Below are 21288 nucleotides of genomic sequence, written 5' to 3' on the forward strand. Positions count from 1 at the left end.
ACCGTCAATCCACGTGTTTGTCACGTGATGGTCAATTGAATGGCATTTTGGAAAAATATGTATCTGATTAGGATTAAAATATTTGTTTAAAAATAAAATTAAAACGGAAAGAAATACATAAATATCTATAGAACTCTGTCATAGTTTGTCTGAGACACAAAGTACAATAAAATGGGAAAGAAAACCTTCACGTGGACATGGCTCCCTCAAGCTCTCAAGACTGTGCACTTCGGATTTCGTCCATAAACACGCCCGACACCAAAAGCCCTAAATTGAATGGATTGTTGTTGTCAGCTACGGTCATGACAAGGATTGAAGACCGGGTACGGGCGTAGCCCCGGCGAGGCTCTACGAGGGATTTTGAGTTATTTTTTTCATTTAGGGGTCGGGGTCACTCCCCTTATAAAGATCCCAATTGCTCTGTCGCTCCTCATTTTGTCCCGTCTTCACCTATGCTCGCCGCGGCCGAGGACCAACACCGTAACTGACGTAGACAAGGCGATCATAAATGGAAAAATAAAGGAAAAATAATTAAACGTTAAAAACCGTTGCTTTCACGATAAAACTTCATGCACGCTAGTACAAAAAACGACTACCGAAGCAATTATCACTATTAATTTCGAGGACACATTCAACCCAAACATGGTACCCAATTCTAAAACACGACTCAGAGAAAAAGAATGTTTGTTGTCGGTCGTTTTCGAAAAATCGAAAACATTAAATTCATCACGACTTGCAACGAATTTCGAACTAAAAAAGCCTAATGGGCCGGTTCATGAAAAAGGCCATCAATGCCCAGAGGAGTCGAAAGCTCATTCAAAACGGCCCCGAGCCGAACCCACGCTTGCACGCGCCACAGCTGCACACACAACGGTCACACGCGACGTGCGGACCCAAGTGTGTGACGCGTGCAACGCGCCACGCTCCCGCGACGAAGACCTCCCCTCGCGCGCGCCTCTTAAGCCCCCTCGCGCGCGCCTTGTCCCCGCCCAAGAGGCTTTTTTTCAGCCCTCCTCCTCACTATAAATACCTCTCCTCATATGGATTCAGGTAATCAATTATAAACACTTTCTACTTGATTACAGAATTCTAAAACGCTGCCAAGACCGTCCGCACACAATTTCCTCCGATTGAGCAACATATCTCCTAACTATTCTCTACGAATATCGGTGCTCCCCATCTCAAGCATAGCAATCAGATTAATGTTGAGTGTCTGAGCGTGCGCCAGATGCACCGCCTTTGCACCCCCTTAGCTCATTTTCTTCTTCTTACTCTTAGATCTCCGCGATGAGCGAAGAACGTTCTTGAACTAAAGGAGAAACACTCGTGACTTTTGAGTTGCTCACGCCCAGCTCGAGCACATACACTTGGTCCGGCCTTGGGTCGAACCGCCCAATCGTTGTTCAATTTTCAACAACACATATTTGACTCAAAAGCTGTAATCGCAACGCACATCCCATTTTTTTTATTAATCAATAATTTAATTTCTTATAATTTCATTCTAAAATGAAATTTACATGATATGGGGAAATTACAAGGTACGTGAACAATTGGTGAAATTGATTTTGCTACAAGTGCAAAAGTGAATGTATCTTATATCAAAACAAATATAATAATTTGAGAATCTGACTACACAATTACATAGAACAGTTCAATTATTTTGTGAACACTTCTATGTGATTTGGTTTCTTACTTTGGATAGGAATTCCATCACGTGATTTATATGCCTCCTCCCTCCTTATTACAAATAATTGTGGTAGATTTGATTCGTAAGCCCACATCGCCACCACCATCTCGTATCTTGGAGCTTGCCCACAACCTAAATTGTTTAGTATATTACCACTTTTAATTTTATAATAAAAATAAGCTTTGAGTTGAGTTATACTGGAAGATGATTGTGTTAAAAATACCATTTACAAATTAAAATGTACCTTAAAACATATGTATATATTGGGGGCATAATTATTGAAATATTTTAACTCCGGTGTTAAATTTATTAAGTGACTAAAGTATATCACAACTAGAGATGATTTAAAGGTTGATTACCGACTGTTGATGGTTATGAAAAGTGCTAATTCATGAAAATACTCATTTAGTACACAATGAAGACTTGACTTTGAAGTCCATATGCCCAAATGACCTGGAGAAACCTGACTTTAAATGTATCTACCTAATGCCGAGTACAAATTCAACTCTAAAACATCCAAATACATAGGAAAAGACCAGAAATTACTCTAGGAGACTTAATTTGCAAAAGACGGCTATATTTTTCTTTTCAGATTGTGTTTTCATTTCAATTTAGTTATTTTTGTACTTAAGGAGTTAAGGTAAGAAAACAAACAAACACATAGATGCATTTAATAACTAATACATATATAAACAGAGAGATGGATTTCTTACACACTATGAATCTTTGAGTTTGTCGGAGGCAGTTTCCTTCCGGAGCCAATAATTAACTAGAAAAGAGTCCAAGATTATCTGCAAATATTAAATAATGTAGTGTCAAATTAAAATGAGAACGAAAAGACAACAATCACAAGGGAATGAGAATTGAAACGAACCTGGTTCAAATGTGCCGCAACACAAGGAAGCACCAGCAAACCCGGTTCCCCGAACGCACCGCCGAGCTTCTCCACCACAGCCACCATAACTGGCAAAGTTTTCTGCGTTCAAACATTTTCACAGAGTCAAGACTAGATGATTGCCTTGATTTAGAAGGGAGGAACAAGAAAAGTTGGAGATGGATCATCGGTGGTGAAACTGTGTCTCACCTGACTTGCAACAAGAACAAAAGCATCAGAATTTGCTTTTTTGGAAAAAACTGATTGACCACCACCGGAGATGGCAGAGGAACTTTTTATAACCGCAAAATTAAAGGCTAATAGGATCAAATGTAGTACTCTGCAAAATAATGAATTTTGATGAATTAGTTTAATCCATACTAAGCAACTTTGTGAGCTACGCTTTCCAACAACTTCAGAAATTATCTGAGACTTCATACAACTTTCTTATTTCAAATTCCAGATGTCTAGGATTTTTAAATAAAGGAAAAATAATTCATTTCATATACAAGTATGAGTGTAGAAGCATACGCCCCGGCTCCGATGGCTACAAGAAAGACTGACGGCTTTACCATCAACAACAACGCCCTTGACCTGCTAATTTGCATCCATGGCACCTGAAACAGAAACAAAGACTTTAAATTTCATAGGCACGTGTCTCTGACTCATAGATAACCGTACAAGGTTTCTAAGAAAAATCTGTTGCTAAGGAACACATAAATCCCTGCAAAAATCTGTCAATGTATGCAGGGATGCACAGTGCTTGCATAGCCTAGGTCCCCGATTCATTATCACTGAGTATTGCAATGCCTTTAGAGCTATTTATAATTACTAGAATCTGGTCCCGTGGACATACTTGCATCAGATTATTACTAAACTAAATCCTATAATAATAAGAGCAAAGTATCTTAAACTAAAACAAACTGCCATAACTATAACTCTGCTTGCAAGAGTGCATGTGAAGACTGCAAAAAATGAATAAGAAGTTCATTTAAGGTTACTAAACATGAGAGGACAACTTGAAATGAAACTAAACATGATATTCTAGTAAAAGTAAACGTACCAAAACTTTGGAAAGACTAAATTATGAAGAAATCAGATAAAAGACTAATTCAAGAAATTGGACTTACTAAACTCAGAAGAATTGCGCTGATCTTTGAAAAGAGTTTACGGTTGCCATCAACAAAATCAGCAACACCTTCAAAAGGAATGAAGAGTGTTGTACTCATGCAAGCTCTAAAAATAGGTTAACAAATAAGGTTTGTTCGTGCTCTAGGAAGTGCCCGGTTTATATTCGATGCACCAACAAGGTTCGCATTTTTCACATTATTCATCCCAGGCAATTAATGGAATGGGAAAATGGTTGGGAGACGCACCTTTGAATAATTCTCGTATGACCTATCAAAAAGTATATAGATTAATATTGCTTGTTAAAAGCACACATATGAGGGAGTGTTTGATGGTATAGAAAGTTCTAATCTCAGATATCTGATAATCAATTACCTTTCCCAGGACTAAGGGGATCAATAAAGTGAGCGTGAGACTTTTCAATAGTTGCTTAGTTGGAACAGATACACCAACTCCGGAAGCTATAAATCTTGAGATTGAAAATGGGATCTAAAAATGCTAGATATTAGAACAAACTTGTATCTATGAACCAGAGATTTGAATATTTAAATAGACCTGAAGAAAAAAGATTTATTATTAACTTTAAAATACGGGAATAAGATAGAAAGATATAGATTCTATCTGAGACCACGTGGCTTATGGAGAATCAAGAAAGATGGCATAGATCGGAAAGAAAAGATATCTGTTTTACACAACTGATAAAGAAAATTGTCATTTCTACTGCAGGTTCATACATGGGAAAAAAACGTTTCAATGGTTGAAATTTGAACCATTTCTGATGTTAAATATTAATTAGCTGAGACATAAAGATAAGAAAATTTGTTACATGAACACATAGAATTGCCATAACGTAAAGTATTTAACCCCTGCTACCTATATAATTCAATTCCAAAATGTTGAGAAACTAATCCGCAGAGTATATGAAATGTTCCACCGAGATGAACAACAACATCTATAAATTCTACTAACATTCAACAATTTTTTTAAAAATGTTGTCACCGTTGTAAAACATTTAACTTCCGATCATTAATACAATGAAGGAACTAAGTCAAGGCAGAGAGCAAGTAACTAACTTATGCAAACAAACAGTCGAGAACTTTGTCAATATAGTGAGGAGGTGAGTAACATGCAAGAACTAAGAACCCCACAGGTTCTCAACTAACTAACGCTACATATGATAAACTGAACTAAGGGATCTCAAAACTTACTGCCAAAATTCCTAATAGATTAGAGATCACTGTCATTGCTAGAGCGAGTGCCGAATTTCCTCCAGCAAGCTGCACATAAGAATTATAAACAATTCCTTAATTCCACGTACACGTCGCAATTTGGTTAGAAAGGATAAATAAGACAGAATTTGAGAACAACCTGAGTAAGTGCTACACCACTTGACAATGTAGTTGGCATACAACAAAACATAGCTAAACCTGTTAGAGAAAGGGAAGTAGCTCCATTGTTCAGAGGTTAAAGGTAAAAAAAAATTATGTCCACCCCTGTAAATTAATCTAGTTAAGAAATGCTTAATAAGCAAACCTGTAATGAATTCCTGCGGTTGAAGCTGAAAACTTAGTACTATCTTTGAGAAGTAAGGAGTCAATAGAAGAATAGAGACCTGCATTATAAGGCCGGTTAACATGTGGAACAATACAGTATCATCGGAACCATCAACTTGCATAGGCAGGAAAATTAAAATAAAATAAAAATAAACGATCACGTGTTACATATCTTAAAGTAAAAATACATAATGTATGATGATAAAAATATATAAATTAAATATCATACTAGCCCAAGAATTGCCACGGGCCATGCTTCCACAGCTGCACCAATATCATCGCTGCGCAATGTCAAACCTAAGAAGCCACCTCAAAAGTTTCAAAACCATAAATCCGATCTTACAAATTTAGAAAACTGAAGTTCATTCGATGAGAAATTCAACATGGTTACCTGAGACAATAAAAATCCCAGTTGTGCTGAATTTCGACAAAGAATATTTATCTGCAAGACAACCTATGCTAGGATATAGGAGTCCCAATGCGACCCCACTCACAAGCGCTGCATAAAACAGCAATGACGTTCAAGTATTCCAACATTTAAAAAAAAAAAAAAAAAAACTAATAAGGATTAATTTAAACAAATGAACACAAAGCTGTGTACTAACTAATAGATTAGATTATCATAACCTAATGGAAGGAAATTGTCAGAAGCAAATTTCAACGGTTTTGTCCAAACGGAACCATTTGATGGTTGAGACTTTAAAACGGGAATTTCTCCAGTATCTCCAATCTGGAACCACATTCACGAATTTTTCAGATGTCAATGCAAGCTTTTTAAATTAACAATAAATAAATACAATCTAATTTCTAACTTAAAGCTAGGTGCGTCAGTGTGATTCCTGCCAATCCAATTTCCTTAGTTTTCTCCGAAACCAAACATAAGCTCTAGAAAGGCGGAAATGGTAGAAGAATTTATTGACTTTTGAGGTGACCTGATTGGACGAAGACTGGGGGGCTCTGATGGCTGCTCTGGATAAACATAGCCTGTTAGGAGAGACGACGGAGCTGCCGAACGGTAAGGCGTTTGTGTCCGAGAAACGGCGGTTCAGGCGGCGGAAATGAAGAGATTTCGTCGTTGATGGCGTGAGGATTAGGGTTTGGATCGTTCCCGCCATTGAAGCTGCACAAGTCTATCGCAGTCACAGTCGAAGAGCTTTTCTTTGTCGAATGACGAAATTTGACCATAGTTTGTTAAAAATAAATAAATAAAAAACTTTCGTTTTCCCCAACGTTTCGTTTGATTTGTCATATGAATATTTCTGCTAACGTTTTTCGTCTCTTTTCTTTGACGAAGCTAAAGTTTCGTCTAAAATTTTATAGGAAAAATGGTATGAACTAGCCAATCTCAGACTATTGCTTTTGCGAAATAGCCATAACTTTCATTTGTTTGGTAAAATAGCCATCTCTCAAAAACTTTAATCAGATGATTGAATTGGCTTCGTCCTCATCGACGGAAGCGGCTTCACTCTCGCCGCCGGGGGAATCGACTTCGTCCTCATCGACAGAATCGGCTTCGTCCTCCTCGACCACCACTCCCTCCGCGATCTCGACGCCCTCGCCGTCTCCGTCATCGCCGCTTTCGGTGACGACGTTGCTCGGAGAATCGTCTTCGAAGAAGGCGCCCTAAGACCGTCGAGTCTTCTCCCGCAGCGATCCGGTTTCGCCGCCGCTGTCGGAGCGATCGGGAACATCGCGAGCGTCGAGGACGCAAGAATCGCGTCGCCGAAGAAGGAGATGTTTCGGTTCTGCTTCAGATCCTCAATTTCCAGATTGTCATTAAATTTAATCCTGTCTCGATTAATTTTAATCCAGCCGTCATAAACCTTACATTATGTCTTTATAGTTCGTTGGGATTAACTTTAATCCAACCTAGATTAATCTTACTTTGGCTAGTTTGCTTATAGTTGACAAACTATGGTTATTTTGCAAAAGCTTAAGTTTCATTTGGCTATATAGCCGCTTGACCCAATTTTATATAGAATTTTAGGACGACTTAAGTAATGTCTAAATAGCACTTTTTTTAAATTATAGCCAAATTAATAATATATTTAAGATTTAAGAGAATAATCAATTTATTATAATGACAATTGAATATTTCAATAATACCTTTTACGTTTAACGTTTCGTCGTTTTTCTTTGATGAAGCTAATGTTTCGTCTTGAGATGATGCTATCTAATATTTTATATGGAATTTTAAAGCGAGTTAACGATAATAAGAAAATTGACCAACATAAGTAAGTAGCAACAAAACTGTGAAAAAATTATCGTTGCTCTCACAGTTTTTACCTGGATAAATAAATAAGAAAATTGAAAGGAAAACAGATTGTTTTAAAATAACGGTGGTAGTTAGAAACTTAGAATAGAAACAAAAATATGTCATTCTCATGAGATCTTACAAACAAACAAACAAGATTGTTATTTCTTTCTTCTTTTTACCTTATCGAATCTCCGACTCATGAAGTTCTTCAAATTCTTGGCTTTGAACTCCGACAAATTGTTCCTCTCCACCACGGCGAGCCTTGCCAGAGCCTCCGCCAAGATTGTTATATTCAACCACAATGTGCAAATCTGTAACACTTCAATCAGGTCTTTCCATGATATTTGATCAACTCATGTCATTTTCATACAACAACACCAAACATACACCAGTAAAAACACCAAACATACACAGTTTGTTGGTTTTAGCCCTAAATCAAAACACCAAAACATAGACTAGATACTCGCACGCAGTAATTACCTACAACGTCATACCAAGTCTCAAATTACAAAACCAGCAACATCAATTACTTGAACAACGGTACAACAACAATAAATAATACAAGCCATATCATCAACTTAATTTGTCTGAGATCTTTTGATTCATTTACTGCAGTGGGTTGATGGTCGTGTAATTCTTCGGCTACTGACTCCGACATCGTCCTCTCAAATACGTTAATCCTCTTCAACCGTCCGAGAATTATTATCGTTGATCTTGGGCACATTGGGGGTCAAGCCACTCATGAAATCCACATCCTGGCATCGCTTTATTATGGTAAATCTAAATACTGTTAAAACCCTATTTACAAAATTGAAAACTTGTAAATTGAAAACAAACACGCACCTTATACTGAGGGCATCCATAAAATCTTCGACCCGGATTATCCGTCGTCCATGACGTTCGTTCGACCCCATTAAGCCTGCAGAATCACCCCGGAGCTCGTCGCCGCACGCTTGTCGATTCACCGATGTTGTTGACTTCTGTGCAAGATTTTCTTCGCGAAGACGATGTATGACTAGATTCCATCTACCTTCTACTCGACACTCAAAACGCACAAAAATAAACTTCATATCGTCATCTTCTTCTTTCTTCATCCCTAACTCTTCGATTTGGGGATTTTCTCCAACATTTCACAATGGAAATTTACTTTCTTTTCTTTTCACCCGTACATTTCATAACAAAATAAAGAAGGGCAAAACCATAATTTACCCGACATTGCCCAACACGTGAAAGCCACATGGTCTAAGACCGCCTAAATTGACGCCAATGTTAACAGAAGGGGTTAAATTGAATCAGTGACAATGACGAGGGAGCAACGCGGTAGATTCTTTTGTTTGAGAGAAGGGGTTAAAGTGAATCAGTGACAATGACGAGGGAGCAACGCGGTAGATTCTTTTGTTTGAGGACCAACTCGTTACAAGTATCAAAGTTGAGGGGCTAAATTTGTAATTAATTCTATTTATTTTAATTAATTGAGTAAGTGAGTCACCAAATTTTAGAAATTTATTAAATACTTCATTTTTTTTATTTTAAGTAAATAGTTAATATGGTTTATGTGATGATATATAATTTGGTTCATTTATGGAGTTGGATTTCTCACGCTACTCACCCAGTAGAAGTGGAAATAGAGCTAGAAAATCAAGATTACGAAAATGGCGACCGCGGCTCGTTTTCAACTCCAATTCCATCTCCTCCACCAACGCCTGTCTCCGCATAGATTCAGACGGGCCGTGCGAAATCCGGCGAGGACAAGTTTTCGTCGCTCTCCGATGCGTCAGAGTTTCTCTTCCACTCCTCTGCTCTGCTCCGTCTCCGACCACGTACCTGAGGTTCTCTCTCTACCTTCTAAATTCTAGGAGTATGTGTGGTTCGACATACGCATGGATGAATGAGTGTTGAAGCGAAATTATGTGTTTTGCATAGAGTTCGGGTTCTGGAACGAGCGCATCGATCGTCGGAGATTTGCTGGATTACCTCAACGAGTCGTGGACTCAGTTTCATGCCACTGGTAGAGACACATTGCTTCGTTCGATCAATTAATTGAATCTATAACGCTTTTTCTTTATTGCTTGCTTATCAGATTTATTCCAAGGAATGGAAAACAAAAACTTCTATTTGTTTATTTTATTGACATACATCCTCCAGAATAATGAAATCTCACAGATCTAGAATGGTTTTTCCATCCTGGAAAAAAAAAAATTAAAACAAAACAAAACTTTAAAGAATGGGGCTTGAACTTTTCAGGAGATTGTGCATTCACTTACTCATATTGGATATGCTTTCAAATTTGCCACTTTATGTAAAAAGTTTTCCTGTGTCTTCCTGCAGCTGAAGCAAAGAGACAACTAATTGCTGCTGGTTTTAGTTTACTAAACGAGAATGATGAGTGGAACCTAAAACCCGGGGGACGCTATTTTTTCACCCGGAACATGTCCTGTTTGGTCGCGTTTGCTGTGGGAGACAAGTGAGTTGAAGGAAATTATCCATATAAACTTAAGTCATCAAATTCAATTGTAATTTCTAAAAGGAATTAGATGCATCTTGTTAATTCTAATTTTTAACAGTCCAGTAGGTAGCGTCTTAGAATTAACGCTGGGGCTTCTACAGTGTGTTTCTTTATTTCTATATGGTTGGTAAAATAATCTTCCATTATCAATTTAAGGTGGTGTCTCATAGTTTCTCAGGTACATGACGGGGAATGGATTTCACGTGATCGCTGCCCACACAGACAGCCCGTGCTTGAAGCTGAAGCCGAAATCAGCATCATCCAAGGCTGGTTATCTAATGCTCAACGTGCAAACATACGGAGGTGGTTTATGGCACACTTGGTTTGATAGAGATTTGACTGTGGCTGGAAGAGTCATAGTAAGAGGCAGCGATGGCTCCTTTTTGCATAAGCTTGTGAAAGTGAAGAAACCTTTATTGCGAATACCGACACTTGCCATTCATCTTGACCGGTTTGCCACAAATTCAATGAATTTTATTTACCGAAACCATAAACAATTAACATAGAACACAAGTAGAACACTTTGATATAGATTTCAAGAGAATATGATTTATGTTTCTGCCAATATAGAACACACGTAGAACACTTTGATAGATGATTACTCAGTGATGTGAATTTGTGCTCAATTCCTGCCTTTTTCTTTTCTTGAAATATACAAACCTTGTGAATTTATTTACTTCATTTCTTGATTCTTGTTTCGAGTACTAGCATACTAGTCGTTTATTTTATATTGATAAAGATCCTATTTGCATCCTGAAGTTTCTCCATGTAGTATCTGCAATTAGACGCTAGTTGAAATTGTTTTCTAATCCTGAAGCAAGGTTGAAATGTGATTTCAAATAAGTTTTCTTGTCCATGAATATAGTTGTACCAAGATGATCCAAATATTTAATATTATAATGCTTTAGTTCTTCATATAAACTGGGTAGTGTGCTGTTTTCTCAGTGGTTCTAGTACTGTGACAATGTTTTTTTTTTTTTTATGCCTTGTTTTGTTTAATAAGAAAAATATATAAAACTAATATCTCAACTTTATTTTAGTATCTTCATTTTGCTTGATTGTGCAGAACAGTAAACCAGGATGGTTTTAAACCAAATGTAGAGACGCATCTTTTACCATTACTAGCGTCGATATTGGATGAAACGTCTAATGAATCAAAAGATGAAAGTGCAATATCTACTAAAGATGCTCATCATCCTCTACTCCTTCAGGTATGACTTGATAATTTATGGGCTTAAAAATGTTAGATAACTGTTGATTTGAATACTGCACCTTCATTCCTTCTCTACCTCAATATGTATACAAATATTTTGGTGAAATTTTGATATACATAAGATGATCTTTTTATATATATATATATATATATATATATATATATATATATATATACACACACACACACACACACACACACATATGCAATAACTTTATTGATCACTGCCACCGAACTCTGATCTTCTTCTTGATGTTGGAAGGTTATGATGAAATATTGATGACTTCATCAACTTTCTTGCTTCAGGTGCTGTCGGAGGAACTAAGTTGTAACATTGATGATATTGTGGATATTGAATTGAATATTTGTGATACACAACCCAGCTGCCTTGGAGGTGGAAACGATGAATTTATCTTTTCAGGAAGACTTGATAATCTCGCTTCAAGTTTCTGTGCATTACGAGCTCTTATTGACTCTTGTGAATCCGATAATGATTTGTCAAGCGAACATGCTATCCGCATGGTTGCTTTATTTGATAATGAGGAGGTAATTGCTTCATATCCACTCTAATTGACTAGTGTTTTCTTCTCAGCATTAAATCGTATTGCCTTTGTTCAAAGTAGAGATACTTGATCTGGAAGTTGTTGCTAACAAGACATGTTTGTTCATAATTCTTAAACTACTTTTTTCTGGTCAATGATTCTTTTAAGATTCTGCTAGCTTGTTAACTCTTGTTTCTTGGAATTTTTTTTCATTTTCCAGTGTACCCATTTGTTGTATTGAATCGTACTTTCCTAGGAATTTTTGCTTCTCTACTTGAATTTGTTTTTCTCCATATGTTCACATAAATCATTTTTGTGCTTATCATATAGGTTGGTTCAGCTTCAATTCAGGGCGCTGGTGCTCCAACCATGTTTCAGGCCATAAGACGCATAAGCAGTTGTCTATCGGACAATAATGCTGGTGAAGGTGCTTTTGAGCGAGCAATTCGGCAATCATTCCTCGGTACTGTTTTATGCTGGGAACTATGACACTGTTTCTGTTTTTTTTTTTCCTAATAGTGTAGATACTTGCAATACTACATAGGATCTCGTGGTATCAGTGCTGTTTCTTATGAACAGTGACAGGACATGTTCAGTTGTTTTTAAGAATAGATATGCCAGGGTAGAACTGTGTGACCTAATACTGCTATGAAGTTGTACAATTGATGAGATTGTTAGGACTTGAATATTTGTGGCTTTCCTAAAAAGAAGAAAGCCTTAATAATTAAGAGAATTTAAAGGCTTGAGTTTAATGTGTCTGGAACTGAACAAAAGTTGGAGGGGTTTCAATTAAATAAATGGAATGCTAATGGCTCTATGGTTAGATCCAAACGGATAAATTCTCTCACATGAACCTATACGGAATTTGGACGTCTCTCTTGCACACTCGATTGAGAGCCATGAGTTTAATTCATCGAACGGAGTTTCTAACATTTGGATATTTTGACATAGTTTCTGCTGACATGGCTCATGGAGTTCACCCAAATTTTATGGATAAGCACGAAGAACACCACCGGCCACTGATGCATAAGGGGCTTGTTATTAAGCATAATGCTAATCAACGGTATGCTACAAGTGGAGTCACAGCTTTTCTCTTCAAAGAAGTCGCAAAAATACATAATATTCCAACCCAGGTACATGAGTTTCATTTTGTAGCCATGTTTTTTTTTTAGCTTATTCAACCTGCCTTAGCTTTATAGGAATCAAGCAACTGTCCCTGTAAAATTATGTGTTTAAAAGTGCCCGTTATATATTTTATATTGTCCTATAAATCTATTGTTGCTCTTACCATCCACTTTATTTTGTCACGTACTTGGTTAAGAGAGTATCCTTTAACAATGTTCTAGTTCACTAACTTAACGCAATATTTGTTAAGCTCCTAAATGTTTGTCTTTCACATCAAAACTTCAATGACAGAAATGGATCTTTTTTGCTGTCCTATCAACTAAAGAAATTGCATATTTGTTTCCTATGATATTCTTGTCCCAGACTTTTTATACCTGAAACTTAAGCTTCAAGCTTCTACCCAACTAAAGAATTAGCTGACAACTGACATGGGTATTATTTATTCTTAAAATAATCAATCTCCTCTCTGTTGGACCACTCAAGCAAACAATATGAATCTGGTTACATTAAGGACTACTTATTATTATGTTATTTACAGTTAAATGCTAGGTAATTTTATTTCTTACTTACTTCTAAACTCAGCTTAAGCCTTTTGGATGAGGCGTGATCTTTACAACTGACACATAGACAGTCGTGGATTATAACTAGCTATTAAAAATCCCAATTAAAAGATCACGCGTTCAAACTTCTTATGCTTTTTAGCTGTCCAGGAATTTGTGGTCAGAAATGACATGGGATGTGGATCAACCATAGGTCCAATTCTTGCTTCAGGAGTTGGGATCCGTACTGTGGATTGCGGTATTCCTCAACTTTCCATGCACAGGTATCAAAGTACTTCCATACATTGTAGCCGATGAAGAATTTGCAAAAATGATCTGTTTGGCTCCATACCCTCGAATTTATGAATGTATTCTCTACCATCCATTTTAGATTTATATTCAAACAATATAATTTGGTGATTTGAGTTTTCAATAATTTACTTCAGCCGAGTTCGTAGTTTGGTTATTTGCTACCCATCCATTTTAGATTCTAGAATGTATTTCCTACAAAGTTTTTGGATGTATTATAGTGTTTATTTATTTCAAACTTGGATTTTACACAATAGTTTAAATCATTTTCTAATTATTCATTGCAGCGTAAGAGAGATATGTGGAAAGGAAGATATCGATATTGCTTATCAGCATTTTAAGGCGTTCTACAGAACTTTCTCAAGTATTGACAAGAAGCTGATCATAGACTCATAAGGTTTCCCTATACCTCTTCCAGATTTATTTCGCTCATTGTCTTTAGTTGGTTCTTTTCAACATCGACATTGTGTAACAATTCAGAGCTCATCATTAGGAGAGATGTGTAAGATCTACTTTTGGGAGTTTGTGCGAGTTCATTACAAACAAGAGAAGAGCATTTATTAATGTATCCATAGATCAACGTTTTTGTTTATCACAACATATCATTACCTTTAGAATCACTATTTCTAATTCCATTTAAAAAAAATTCCCATCTGTGTAGGTAAACAAAATTACAGTTGAGGCAGAGAGAAAGCAACAAATTCTCGGTGTCACTCACGGTATCCACTTCCGATGAGGTAAAAATTGCAGTTTGTTGTACGATCAAGGTTTGCCCGAAATGACCGAACTCGGGGAGGAAGTGAAGGCGGAATCATTTTCAGTATTATTAGGGCTCTGATTAGAGTTTTCTCTAGAGAGTTTCCGCTTCAGCTCCGCAAGCAAAGCTTGATTCTCTTTGTTGAGCCTTTGAGCTTTCCTTCGTAACTTCTCGTTCTGTTGGATTATATAACAGTTCTGCAAATATAACTCCGAGTTCAGCTTCTCCATGGCAGCTAGCTTGTGTTGCGCCTGAAATTTTTATTCATTTTTGGAATAGAAATAAATACATTTCTCAACATAATAGTGGAAAAAGAAAAGATGCAAGTTTATATTTGCAGGGCTACTCATAGTGGAAAAAAAAATGAGCTGATGAGGAAAACAAACCTTATGATGAACTTTGAAAGAGGCAAAATGAATGGTTATTGATTATTTGATTTTAACTTAGTTATGAGGTTCAATATTATATAGGGTATGAGAATAAAAAGAAGAAAAAGACTAGTTCCCCAAAACAATTACACAATAAAAAGCCTTCTTGTCTGCTTTTTTCATGCATAATAAGCTTTGTATGCTTTAACCGTTTCAAGAAGCAGCAAAAGAAGGGGTGTTCTCATCATTAGCATTCTAAACAAGAAAGATGAAAACAAAAGTGGGTTTGTTTTGTAGTGCACGTAAAAGTGGTGAAAGGAATCGCACGTAGGAGTGGCTAGTTTGAGAGCACATGAAAGTGTTGGATCAGGGAACAAAAAGGAAGCAAGAAAAGTGAAACGAAAGAGGGATTTTAACGAGGGATTAGGGTAAGAAAAGAGGCACAACACTCGTGTGTGTGTGTGTGTGTGTGTCAGATTCATGCTTGGCATCATTATCCGTATTGCGAGTACACTTTAAGAACAGACTTCTCTTTGCCGTTGCTTCTCTAATATGCTTGAATTGATTACCTCATTAACGGATTGGCATGCTTATAAGCTTGGAGAGACGTGCTCAACGGATTTCTTGCATGATTACGAGGCTGCTTCTTTTTAGCCTAATACAGAATATTGGTTTGAAGAAAAATAAACATGCTGTTTTAGTTCATTACACGGTATCATTAGCGAATATAACATCATATATAATTCGAGCCTAAAACTGAAACATGATAAGCATGCGTTTGCACTACAAAGAATGCATTAACTATAAGGCATTTGCACTACAACAAAACAATGATTAAACTCATGATATCCTGATGAACTTGGTGTGAGATTCATGCGATAAAAGTACAATACCAAACTCCACAGCTAAACAAAAGCTACTGAATATAATTTTTCCTCCCCTCTTTCTTCTATTCAAGGTATATTTATACGCTCACAGATTTCTTCTATCTTCAGGGATGTTCGATAGTTGGGCCGATTTGAATATCCTGATTTGCCAGCTTGTTTGTGGAATCAAGCGTGTCATCACAAAACAAAGCACTGCCAGTGGCCGAACAACCCCGACCAACCAACCACCAATGGCTCGGCTGAAGCGTCTTCGGTCAGTTGTTTCAATGCCAAACAACGACTCGTCAGAGGTCGAACATCCCCGAAGAATCAAGTCTGTTACCATAGCCTCCAATGGTATGTCATATGTGATTAACGCTTTGGCAGAAGCCGCTGAAGATTCTGTTAGACTTAAATCATATGAAAAATCCAGTTTTGGGGATGTTCAATTTTGAGATCCTCTCTCATTCAAAAGTTATCAACATAGCAAAAAGGGGGGACACAACTTTAATTCAATTATGTTACCTAAACGCCAAATCAACAAGACACTAAAGCACCATCAAACTCACATCTTTGAACAAGAGCACCCATGGATTAAACCCCAACAATTTATGAACAATACCTTATCCGCACAACTAGTCCCTCAAAATCAGAAACCCAATTGCACTATTATTTTCCTTGACAACGAAGATATCCTAAAGCACTTTCAGAACAATCCCGAATTAAAGCCAGACCATGTGGGAGCCAACAAAGGTCTAACTTGCACTTCAGAATTGACCCACAATTAAAAAACAAATGGCTGTGTTTCAAAAAAAAAAATGGCTAAGACGGCTCAAAATTTACAAATACTTGATCTAATCATAACACCACAAAACAAAGGCGTTACGACTTTGAAACTGTGTTCTCTCAAAAGGTATCGCTTTGCATGGCAGAAGAAATAATAATTCCTTGTACAGGAATCCCAGCTTTTGGTTCAAATGAGAATCATGGAGTGTTAACAGCTCTTAAGAAGAAACGTTCGAATGCTGAGAAGCGCTGGTACATTGAGAGCATTGTCTACCACGGTCCTTGTAGAGAACTTTTTCGAAGAAATTTCTTTTTCCGACACATTGTTGGTTAAGGTTTAACTTTGAATCACGTAGCTGTGTAAGTTATGCTACCATGAAAAACTGAAGCTAAATTTAATGATCATCTGTTTAAACTAGCTTGTGTATTCTGTCTCTTAACCAAAACCCAAAATGAAAGAAATACAGGTCACTTTGAAAACTCATGTGTTATGACAAGGTCACCGCCTTTTGATGGATCAAAGGCAGCGCCAAGAAGCGCACGAGCCGTGATCCCAACTTGCACGGGATCACCCAAAAGCTTCACACCTTGCTTCCAATATCTCTTATCTAACCAGAGTCACATATTATCAAAATGTGTAGTGACAGGTTATAAGATAATAGAATAGAGATCTGAGAGTCGGTGTTACCTGGACCGGTTGTTAAAACCACGGAGTTCTTTGGATCCAAGACCCAGTCAATCCACAGCACAAACCCGTGGCACACCCCGGCCTCCACAAATTCAATCTGCCAATGACGTTTCAGGACTATAATTAATTAACAAAACAAAAGAGAGATCGTGAAAATCAAATTGCACAATACACACCTGGCTCGTTCCATGACACACGCTCATCGGTTTCAAGAAATCAAATTCCATGATCGTGAATTCTTCGCTGAGTTTCTGAATATTTCATTATCAGTACATGTTCATGTTTTAGAGAAAAAGAAAAGAGGAAGTAGAGCCACCTTGTATTCTCCGCACTGCCAAACGAAATAAGGGAGACAAGGACCCTGTTGCGGTGACGGTAAATTACCACACGCCCCCAAAGTTTCGTTCACGGCCGAATGGTCAAAACCTTCTAAGCGGTCCAAGCAGCGCCGACTCTTCCACAGATCCTAGTGAGGCACATAAAAATAAGCCCGTCATCTTCTATTCCGGTCACAAAGAAAGAAAGAAAGGACATTGAAGACTCACAGGGAGTGACATGGCACAACCCTTCAATATCCCTTTGCAAGGCATTACAGCGGCGTCTTCAGAAAGTGCAGAGCTCAGCGTTGTTCGATCTCTCCTATATACACCCCAACAAATCTATTATATATATATAATTGCATTTCCAACGCACAAAATAATCATGACCGAAATTGAGTTACCAGAATCTCAGGTTCTGCCATGGCAGTTTTCCCTCGGTCCCATAATAAAAAGGTTCTGCAATCAGCAGGTCGATCTGATAATGGAAACCGAAACCACCTATATGAGAATCGGAAGTTTGGGAAATGACCAGCGAGCAGAGACACGAGTACCTTTTTGGGATACAGAGCGTTCAAGCTCGACAGCATGTTGTTGCTCTCGAGAACTCGTACGCGCTCCATGGACAGCCCGTTGGCGTCAGAAACAGCTTGCAAATATCGGAAGCCCTTGCCGCGGAGACCCGGAAAATGCGACGCAATATTCGACGTCGTTGAGAGACGTGCGACGGCGATCGTCAAGAAAACACTGTCGTCCGCAATGACGCACAAAGGGTCGTGCTTTTTCCCATCCAAAAGACCACGAACGGCCTTCAACATGAGACTCCGCCACTCACCATCGCCGTACACGCCGGCTTTTTCCGGCGATAAAGCAATCAGAAAGTCTTCCTTAGTTTGTGATCGGGACTCGATATCATAGGAGACGCTGATTTCATCGTGAACAGCGTGCACGTTCACGTCTTCGTCCTTTGATACCACCGCCGCCGGGCTCGGAACGAACCATATGCACTGCTTCCAATGATCGCACCACTCTTTATCGCCTCCTGATGAACCAACCAAATCGTTCGTCACTCTCGTCCATGATCAACTACTAATTCAACGCGAAACCAAAAAAAACAAAGTGGTTCACTCTTGTGGGTTGGCGAATCGATCCATTTCGGTGCAGTGGAGTAAAACATGGTTCCTTCGCGGTCCAACTGAAGTTCCCACCTGCGCAGATCGCCAAAGCCATTATTTATATGTGTCTCATCTCTCACGAGACACAAGTGAAAAAAAGACGGGGATTTTTTTTACCATGAAATCAGAGCATGGACTCGACCGTCATCGATTGCTTTCACGGAAATCCGAGCTTCCCTGCGACTCTCTGGCCGTTTCCCGAAATCAAATTCAAAAACTCGGAAGGGTTCTGAAAGCTGGACAGATAGTTAATGGAGCACCGCATCGCATCAAATAGGTAAACGATTAGAAGACTCACAAGTTTAATTTCTTTTTCTATGGCATCGCATTGAAAAGCATATTGCTTTGATTCAACCCCCATAACGTCGTTGTCAAGAAAAATGCCGTCGGAGGCGCCAAGTTCATTGGCACGGAGATCGCAAAGGCCCGACAAGAACGAGCTCTCCACAAGCTGAGCGTACGTGGTGGCTCGGTGAGGAACGCTGAGAGGGTTTGGGACGAGCAGCGAGTCGTGAGCGTGTTGCAGCGTGGGAATGAGACCTTCGCCGAGCAGCTCGGAGTCGAGAATCTCGCTCACCACCACGTCGGCTCGCGAAGCCAGGTCCGATCCCACCACGAGCTCGTCGGACCGCTTGTTGAACAAGGCGACTCGGCTTTGAAAGCCATTGGCACGCAAGACTCTCCTTAGCAGCTTGAACATCGGAAGATAGGACTCGCAGCAACTCACGCTCCCCGATCGCCCCATTGCCTTTGCTGCCATCATCGCCAACAAACCAGTCCCACCACTGCAATACACACACACACACACGCACGCCCATGAAATGAAGAATTGAATTAATGAATAAAGGAGTAAACTTTCGCATACCCAATATCGAGAACATGGGAAGAGGGCGTGGCGGTTAGGGCGTTTGTAATGGCGTTGTGAAAAGCTCGGTTTCTGGGAGAGTCGTTGAGCATGTCCAGATAGGAGGTCGCGGCGAGTGAAACGGTGGTCGAGGCTTCAGCTCCGTCGTCGTGGACGACGACCCACTCTGAGAGGCCGGTCAGCGAGTCCACTCGGAGCTGAAACATGCTCATGCTTCTTCTTCCACCAAAAAGCTTTGTTGAGGGGATTAGAAACCTCAGCATCAGAAGATTCAAATCTATATTTCCTCTCTTCGCCGCCCATTTCTATTTAACATTTTGTTTTTTCTTTTTTCCGAAGCGGCTATTTAGCTATTAAGTGGGAAAATAACACATTAACTCGTATAAATCTCCATTTCATTGATATTAACTCGTATATAAGAAAAACGAATAAAATCTAAATCAGTACCCTAACTTCCAAATTCTCAATTTTGAATAAAAATAACCTTAAATTGAAATTAAATAATAAAACTCATACCTTCTAAGAGATGACTTCATTCCGTATTCGAATTGTAATTCTAAATCTTTGATTCTCTGTTCGAATATGCGATTTTGATGACTATCAACTATCGATGTTTACCCATTTGCCTATTTCTGTGTTCTTCACGATTAAGAGAATGTTGTTTATTTTTTTAGTTTTTAAAAAACTTACATATATGGCGCGAATGACTAAAGATAATTGGTGTTTATATATAAAAATTATAGTCAACGTCAATGAAAAGTCAATAAAAAGAATATTCGTGACACTGTTGTCTATTTCAGGGTATAATTTCGTCATTTTAGTAAAACAGAAGGTATAATTTCGTCATTTTAGTAAAACAGAGGGTATGAACTCGACATTTTTGAAAACTGAGGGTTAAACTCGATATTTCACTAAAACACAGGGTATAAATGTGTTATTTTCCCTTTTTAAGTTTGAGCTTAGCAAAATAATTCAACTTTTCAAAATTGAAATAAAGTAGTTTAAAAATAATAATAAAAAACTTCAAAAATACCCTTCATCATACCATCGATCCATGTGTCTCTAAAATGAAAAAGTCGCTCCCAATCATCCAACAACACGATGTTCATTTCGTCGCCAAACAAAATCTTTCCGACGAGGAGGATATTGAGGATAACCCCGCACGACGTCGCGTCTGCCTTCGCTCCGCCATATCTCTTTTGCGCTCCGACATCGCAAAGAATCTAAAATCGGAGACTTTTAGGTTTCTGGCGAAATCTTGGAGCAGATTTTAGGGCTTCAAGTCTTGATGAACGACGTCATGGTGGTGACAGAATTTCATAGTTGAGACGAGTTGGTGAAAGTACCGCCAAGCTTCAAATTCCTTTAGGAGGCTTTGATCTCAACAAAGACAGGGACGTGAAGAGGGTGTGCTCGACCTCGTCGGCTCCGTCGATGGCAATGGAGTCCCCGAAAATCTTCAGATCCCACCGTTTCCTTCGACTTTCTACGAAAATCCACGACAAAATTCTAATTTTGTACTTTAAACTAAACAAAAAATATCGGTCATTTTGAGCCTATCGACATGCCGTTTCCATGAAAATCGAACGACATTTTATAGAGAAATGACAATATTAGTCTTCGCCAGCCGTTTTTGCTCCGCCAGCGGCACCGTCGCCGAATTTCCACGGCATTTAGAACATTGGTTTTTCTTACACGCCCTTTATAAAATTTAGAATAATTTGTTTAATCAA

General features: G+C 38.4%; 4 protein-coding genes across 4 annotated transcripts in view; 2 read left to right on the plus strand and 2 right to left on the minus strand.

Moving 5' to 3' along the window:
• LOC149378918 (Nucleic acid-binding, OB-fold-like protein) overlaps positions 1-21288 on the plus strand; it is a 99700-nt gene that overhangs the window by 55505 nt on the left and 22907 nt on the right. The window lies entirely within an intron of this gene.
• LOC149378921 (Sodium Bile acid symporter family) lies at positions 1462-6435 on the minus strand. Its single transcript, XM_089604279.1, has 15 exons — positions 6175-6435; positions 5870-5972; positions 5634-5741; positions 5472-5539; positions 5223-5301; positions 5058-5116; positions 4898-4966; positions 4065-4178; positions 3938-3959; positions 3692-3759; positions 3093-3178; positions 2772-2901; positions 2562-2663; positions 2401-2478; positions 1462-1819 (listed from the first exon to the last, which is right to left on the minus strand). Exons 1-14 carry the CDS (start codon positions 6355-6357, stop codon positions 2404-2406), a joined length of 1266 nt encoding a protein of 421 aa, XP_089460405.1. The 5' UTR covers positions 6358-6435; the 3' UTR covers positions 1462-1819; positions 2401-2403.
• On the plus strand, positions 9104-14823 carry LOC149378922 (Zn-dependent exopeptidases superfamily protein). Its single transcript, XM_089603734.1, has 11 exons — positions 9104-9328; positions 9423-9507; positions 9828-9963; positions 10184-10456; positions 11072-11216; positions 11525-11764; positions 12091-12223; positions 12712-12893; positions 13596-13708; positions 14021-14130; positions 14395-14823. Exons 1-10 carry the CDS (start codon positions 9152-9154, stop codon positions 14127-14129), a joined length of 1593 nt encoding a protein of 530 aa, XP_089459860.1. The 5' UTR covers positions 9104-9151; the 3' UTR covers position 14130; positions 14395-14823.
• PRMT7 (protein arginine methyltransferase 7) lies at positions 16352-19850 on the minus strand. The gene is made up of 11 exons (XM_089602264.1): positions 19556-19850; positions 18989-19475; positions 18808-18926; positions 18644-18723; positions 18070-18557; positions 17920-17993; positions 17744-17837; positions 17515-17664; positions 17375-17449; positions 17199-17295; positions 16352-17118 (listed from the first exon to the last, which is right to left on the minus strand). The coding sequence occupies exons 1-11, from the start codon at positions 19816-19818 to the stop codon at positions 16979-16981; spliced, it is 2067 nt and encodes a 688-aa protein (XP_089458390.1). The 5' UTR covers positions 19819-19850; the 3' UTR covers positions 16352-16978.

Source organism: Urtica dioica, chromosome 12 (assembly GCF_054948205.1).
Source record: "Urtica dioica subsp. dioica isolate 48M chromosome 12, U.dioica_male_clone48M_v1_H2, whole genome shotgun sequence".
NCBI lineage: Eukaryota > Viridiplantae > Streptophyta > Magnoliopsida > Rosales > Urticaceae > Urtica > Urtica dioica.